Raw genomic sequence first — 6,730 nt, forward strand, 5'->3', positions numbered from 1 at the left:
CTTTCTCTATTAAACTGTCTTTATCTCAACCCATGAGTTTTTGTAGCTTTTACCTTTCTGATTCACTCCCCCATCCCGTTGGTGGGGGAGTGAGTGAGAGGCTGTGTGGTCCTTGGCTGCTGCTGGGGTTAAACCACGACAGACAGGGGCTAAAAAAATTAATCTAAAGAATCTGTTCCCACAGTTCCTACTTTAGGACCAAAATTCCAATCATCCCTACAAACTGAAAGACACCTGGAAACCCATGGCCTCAAAAGCACAGCTGTTAGCTAACATGCCAAGGCTGTTCTGCTCTCAATCCCTGTTTTAGTTTCAGGCTTCTCCTTCTGTAAAAGAAGACTCTATTGGCTCTGGCAGAACTGAGAGGAAGCAGTCATGATCCCCTGCTTCCTTCAGGTCACAGTCTTTCTTCAGAGGAGAGAGACAACAGTCTCCATGGGTCTTGCAAGGATCCTTTGACTTCAAGAAAGGCACAGTCCTATGGGATAGAATCAGCCAATTGATTTAGAAGTAATTTTCAAGTCTTGCATTGGTTCATATGTCTCACACATAACAAAGATTTGTGGGCGTTAAAGGAGTCTAGAGTGTGCTTTTTCCTTGGAAAAAAAGAAGGTAATACTTTTATTATCTGGCCCAGCCATACTCAGAGTTTAGTCCTGCTTTGTGTTAAGGATTTGCTCTAATGCAGCAGCAACTGGTTCCAAGAGGCATCTCATGGTGCATTCACAGACACTGTCATTTGTCATTGTCCTCTAGAAGTGGAGAGGAACTCTTTCCTACAAAATAATTCAGAGAAGAAGAAGGGTGTGTGTGCTCTTCCTACTTATGAAAAAGGGGAATTTATTTTGTTTTGGCTTTTTCAGCAGCAGGTTCATCTTCCTCCAGCAAATATAAAAGATTCTGTTGTGCACTGAATATATATTGTGCTATAGTTTTAGGGACACAGTCCATTCTTCAAAGTGTATATGCCAGGAGTTGTGTAACTTTAACAGCACTGGCAGAAATAGAAGCTGTTGTGAGGGTTAAGTCCAGCAAGTGCTTATATGCTTTCCAGTACTGGACCAGAGTGCTCACCTATGGCTAGGGTGGGGTACCCAGACCACATTGCTTCATGTGTGATCTCCTTTTTTCCACAGTCTTCTCTAGTGGCCACTGCCACAGTCTGTGAACAACTGTGCATTTATCTGTCATGCCTGCAAGTTCCACTTGCTCTGCTGTTTGGATAAGTAGGAATTTCAGTAAAACTATCTTTGTTTTCCTCAAAACACTTTTTCTTCATTTTTTGTAAGAGAAACACCTGCTGGTATGTATTTAATTCACGTTTTGTCATGTTAATGCCAAGTTAAGGCCTTACTCCCAAAATAAAGCATCATTATTTGATTAAGGTATCCTGTCTTTAGCCTTCAAGAAGGTCAGACTTGATTTTGACAGAGGATCATAAATAGTAAAGCTGGAAAGAACATCCAGCACTGGTCAAGGAACAAAGCGAGATGATGAAAATTGCACAGATTAAAAGCAAACTGATTAAGGAGCGTAATAGGACAGCAAAGCGGCAGTTTTAGAACGATCAGGTCATTACCATTGAGGCCTTGCGGAGGCTGAGGCGGTCGGGGCGAGCTCTGAAATAGGCTTCATCAAAGGATGTGTGACTGCCCTTCAGCTTCTCCGAGAGGTTCCGGTACAGGCGCTTCGCGGCGCTGGGCGAGGAGGGCATGCTGTGCTTCTTGGGCTGCAGGAGACTTAAGTTGTGCATTTGCTGTGTCATTCTCAGGTCGTAGTTTCTAGAAGAAAAACAGCAGCTGTTTAACAAGGTTTTGCTACACCAACATCACTGATCAGAACTGTATCACCGAAACACATTGTGAGATTGCTATGGATAAAAAAATCCCTTTCACACAGTTACTGAAGACTCAGAGGATGTTTTGGGGCTTTTTCAGTGGCAAATTGCCCAGAGATATCTATGGGGAGGGTGAATTAAGGATGGAAAAATAAAACAGAGCACTTCAGAACTACTTGTTAATTTGTGTAAGAAGGGGTTTCAGTTAAGGAGGGAAACAGCCTTTTGACAGAGTGAGTTCTGGTAAGACAGGTGTCAAAAAAATGACACTCAAATGTAATTGTTGCTGTTTACAGTTTCACACTGAGTGGTTTCTCCCTCAGCTACTGGACAGGGACTGGTTTTGTCCACATATTGTGTCACTTTATCCTGCTCCACGTTTGCCCTGTCCAAGAGGGTCTGCAGCCCCTGCCTGCCCAGCCTAATCAGAATGCCATGTTATCTCATAATTAAACAATGCTTTCTGTGCCCTATGCCTGCAGTCATTTTTCCAGATTAGCAAAAACTGAATTGCTATTTAACTCTGGAAGTACTTTATGTGGGAATAATTTTGCCTTTCTGAAGGGAAACTAGGAAATCAGATTTGACCCAACTGCAAGCACAGGAAACTATCCCATGGGATTTCTAAGTGAAAAGATGACAAAAATGCACAATTTCTTCACATTTCCAGAGACTGGGCAAAAGCATAAATAAAAAGCTCAGTAAGAAATAAGGAAAACAGACAACTCTATTTCATGAGATAAGTTTTAGGCTCCTTTTAAGAGTTATTAATTTTGGGTTCTTTTACAACCGTATCCTCACCTCACCAATGAGATGAAGCCCTGAAATGTGCATTGTCTTGATTAAAATAACAAACTGTCCAGCTGAAATGTTCTTAGCCTGAGGATATATCATTGTCACAACAAAAACTGTTACAGGACATCAAAGACTAATAGTTTATGAACATGAGGTGTCCAAAACTGGCCCATTTCAGATTTTCGCCTACGGAAGCTTCTGCACAAAGCTGACACAGGTCGGGATGGAATGATAAGGACATCTCCATATGGATCAGAGTAGCCCTGTGTGATCTAACTGCATTCCCACAGCAAGCTGAAAACTGCCACAAGCTGCACAGTACAAGGTTTTTCAGTGAAAGAAAAACAGAAAAACAGCAGCTCCCCTTAGAACTAGTCATAATTAACAGCTGTTTGCATTTCCAAGAATTAAAACCCACAAAAGCCTTACTGCAGTTCTCTGGGGAAACAGTTCCTGCACCACTCTGGAAATGCCAAACCAGTGTCATTTGTGTGACTGTCACCCTGCCATAGCATGTACCAAACCAGGGGCTGAGGTCTCCTAACACACATTTCATGCAGCACATGCTGTAGCTTAATCTTTGTGACTGGATTTCTACTTGTGCTTCTAAGCACTGAAGTAACCATTTTATTCCCCAACATCAGGGTGCTTCAATAGTCAAATTCAAATATAAATGAATATAAAATAATTACCCTCACAAAAGCTTTTAGTTTGGTTTTTTTAAATTGTCAAATACTGACCTAATATTCATTTCCTTTCAAAACACATTGCAGAGAGGGGGAAAAAACCCACCCAAATTGCAGATAACTTTCTGTTGTCTGTGGCACATATATGCTATACTGTACAGACAGGTGCACTAGTAGGGCATAGCAGAGCTGTAAAAGCATTAACTTCAGATTTTAGGAAAAGGCAACAACTGAGAAATAACTCAACATTATGTTTATGAACCAATCTTACACTTGAAACTAATAATTAAGAATATATATGCATTAAAGAGTTAAATTTGACTTACCAGCTTAGGCTATCCAAGGCAAAACATGAACAAGTTGCTGGTAATTGTCCACTCTCTTCATTCAGTGAATCACATTAGCTTTGCTGTCTCTGCTGGCTCAGCCTCTGGGCAGAATGAGTAAACCTCTTCCTTACACTGCATGAATGATCAGATATGAGAAAGCTTATTACTAGTAATTACTGAAGTCCAAGATTGCTGATGAAATCTCAGAGAAAAACAGTATTTAAAGCAAACAGTGCTGTATCACAGGTAAAATGTTTGGTGCCTTAACTCTATAGCAGTTACCTGTGCAGCTATAGGAATGACAGATACGTGAAGCTCTTGCCTCCATAGTCAAAGATGCCATGACTTCTGTATGCTTTTAGCTTGCTGTAGCCTTTAAAATTATCAGCACAATGTGCAAGTAGAAAAAAACAATTACTGCCAGAGTAAACAAAACTGCAATTGCAATTAATTTGCCATGAAGTATGAGCAAAAAGACATTAATGCAGCCATCTTCCAGCAGTTGGTTTTATGTTAAAACAATAAAAGGGGGGAAAGAAATCACAGTCCTACACTCAGTGCAGTAGTGCTTGTTGCATGTGATGTATTGTTTCTTCTTTCTTCAAGCAAGCTATCACTACAGCTGTCTGCAATCATAGCAACAAAAGCAGCAACCATAGCCATAGCTGTGGGACATCTGCAGGATCATTGGAGAGCTCCCAGCCTGAGCAGGTTACACTTAAGAAAAGATTATTAAATGGAGAAGGAAAACATACTCTACCGATGCCTACATTGCAGCTAAAACATGATCCTGTAATGTCTGCAGTAGGAGCTTCCAAAATAGTAGAACGGTGATATTTCAAAATATAATTTCTTTTTTACTATAGGGCAAAAAAATGAAAATGTTGGATCCCATGGAGTCCCACAGAAATGTTACAAGGTCAAATATGGAATAGCTGTACACAGCCTTAGGATTCTAAAAATAGTGTAGGTGATAATCAAGATAAACAACAATCTGGAAAAGCATTATCCTTCTGGACACCCCACTGGCTTCAATTCACACACCCAGAACACTCCTGTGTGACATCTGGCAACAGAAAAGAATTAAAGCACACTAATTCCCGGGTCTGTCATAGCCAGTGGTCATTAACAGCTACAGGAAAAGTATGTTTTATTGTTTTTAAAGGGATACCAGAGCTACTGTTACAATATGCTGAAAATATTTTCCTGGCTTTATTCAGACATGATGCTTGACGTTTGGAAGTGTTGGAAACCTCCCAAAATGTGGTGATCAGCCTGTTCTCCCACCCTTCAGAACACAGCTAAGGATGCTGTACCTCATACCAAATAGCATCCTTCTGCCCATGTAGCTAAAGCTAAAATGTAGTCACTTGATGTCATGGAACTTGAACTTGGTCTATATTTTTAAAGTTAATCTGAATACAGACCAAACCATTCTTTGAGAGTTTTTCTACATGCACATGTGCATATTTCAGGGACATAATGAGAATAGCAAATGCAACTACTTACATGTTTTGCTGCTGCAGCAAAGTGCAAACTGCTATGACAATATAGGATGCACAACATTCCTTCTCCTAAACCATGAAAATCACAGGCTATATGTGTATAGGATTCCCTCTTTTGTTCTGCTTCTTCTAAGGATCATTAGTCAGAAGGCAGCAGGACAGCTGACTAAGGTCACTGCTCCTTGCCAACAGGAGGAAATTGGGAATCTTTTGACAACCACCAAATACCTCGCAAACACTACCTGGAAAAAAAGCATATTAAAAATCTGAAATGCCTAAATCAGTTAAAATTAAATGTAAGCCTAAAAAAATCCATTTCAGTCCTGTGCTAAATAGCAATGATTCTTCTGTGTCAGAAGTGGTTTTGGTCTGTACAGAGCCTATGTATGGAACCCACTTGTGGAGGAATTCTCAATTTCCCGCTGTTTTCAGGGGAAAAGGCTGAAGTGAGTTTACTGAAACTAGTCTATTCTTAAACATTTTCCAGCAATTTCTTACTATGGGTCAATACTCCCTGTTTTTTCTTTTGCTTTCTCCCTGGAGCTTCACGGAAATTAGCCCTTTTGCAGTTGCCATTTCAATTTTTATAATGCTTAGTACTTCTCTATTGCTACCCAAGCAGTATTTAGTAGAATAGTAAAAGTCAAGACGTTTTCTTGCCCAGGCTGGTTCTGCAAGAGACAATTAGGTTTTTTTGTATCAAATAAACATATTTATAACCTGCCTGAACCATGAACATAGGTTCATTATTAAGCTGTTCAAAAGCCAGAATACGTGAAACAACACTCAGCAAGCTAAGAGATATAATTATTAATTTATCGAAAGATAAAAACATGAAATCGGTTACTAAGAATGATGAATGAATGTGTGTAAGCCCAGGAGACACCTACATCTCATTCTTGCAATGAAGACAAAAAGACCTACAGAAACAAACACGTGGGTTTATGAAATAACACAGAGAAGCAGATCCTTAGTCTGGTTTTGTACAGACACCTGCATGTTCTCAGCCTGTGATGATTCATTAGGTGGCTCAGAGGTGTCAGCCACTGATTATCACACCTGCCCCTATTCCCACTGAAGAGCAACCAGAGTCCTTTGCTGGCTGTACTTACACTGCTGACTTAACCCACTGCGGCAGATTTTCATTCTGGGATCGATGAGTCGAAGAATTCCTTACCTGCAGTACACATCGTGAGCTGATTCCACAAGCTGCTATTACTGTCACTATTGCTAAAGCTGCTCATTTTTGTGAAGATGTACATTTAGTGGCACATTTCATTTAAAGAGGCCACCCAAGGAGGCTGATTCACTGACTCTGCTCTGTGTTGTTCTCAGCTTTCTACACCACAGATATTTTTGGCAGTCAAGCAGCAGGTCGCACTGGCCATTAACTCCACCGGAGCAAATTGTCAGTTTCTCCCGGACCCTGGGACGTTCCTGGGATGAGGGAGGCGAGAGATGCTCTGGGCGAGTCGCTTTCACCTCCTCCATCGATAGGTGGCAGCGTCCACTCAGCGCTCCAGAGTCCTGTGGTGATCCCTGGGGCAGCGACCACAGGGCACAGCCCCTGCCCAGAGC

The 6,730-nt window shown here is 41.1% G+C and overlaps 1 protein-coding gene across 1 annotated transcript in view; it reads right to left on the reverse strand.

The window, feature by feature from the left end:
- The window catches only part of LOC103797700 (ankyrin repeat and fibronectin type-III domain-containing protein 1-like), a gene marked incomplete at its 3' end in the record, with an annotated part of 19,144 nt that extends 12,501 nt beyond the window's left edge, over positions 1-6,643 (reverse strand). The window contains 3 exon segments of the mRNA XM_009069924.1: positions 1,580-1,781; positions 3,645-3,779; positions 6,534-6,643. Coding sequence (XP_009068172.1) covers positions 1,580-1,781; positions 3,645-3,779; positions 6,534-6,643 — 447 coding nt within the window.
- Between the last annotated feature and the right edge of the window lie 87 nt (positions 6,644-6,730).

Source organism: Acanthisitta chloris, unplaced genomic scaffold, assembly GCF_000695815.1.
Source record: "Acanthisitta chloris isolate BGI_N310 unplaced genomic scaffold, ASM69581v1 scaffold46252, whole genome shotgun sequence".
Classification (NCBI taxonomy): Eukaryota; Metazoa; Chordata; class Aves; order Passeriformes; family Acanthisittidae; genus Acanthisitta; species Acanthisitta chloris.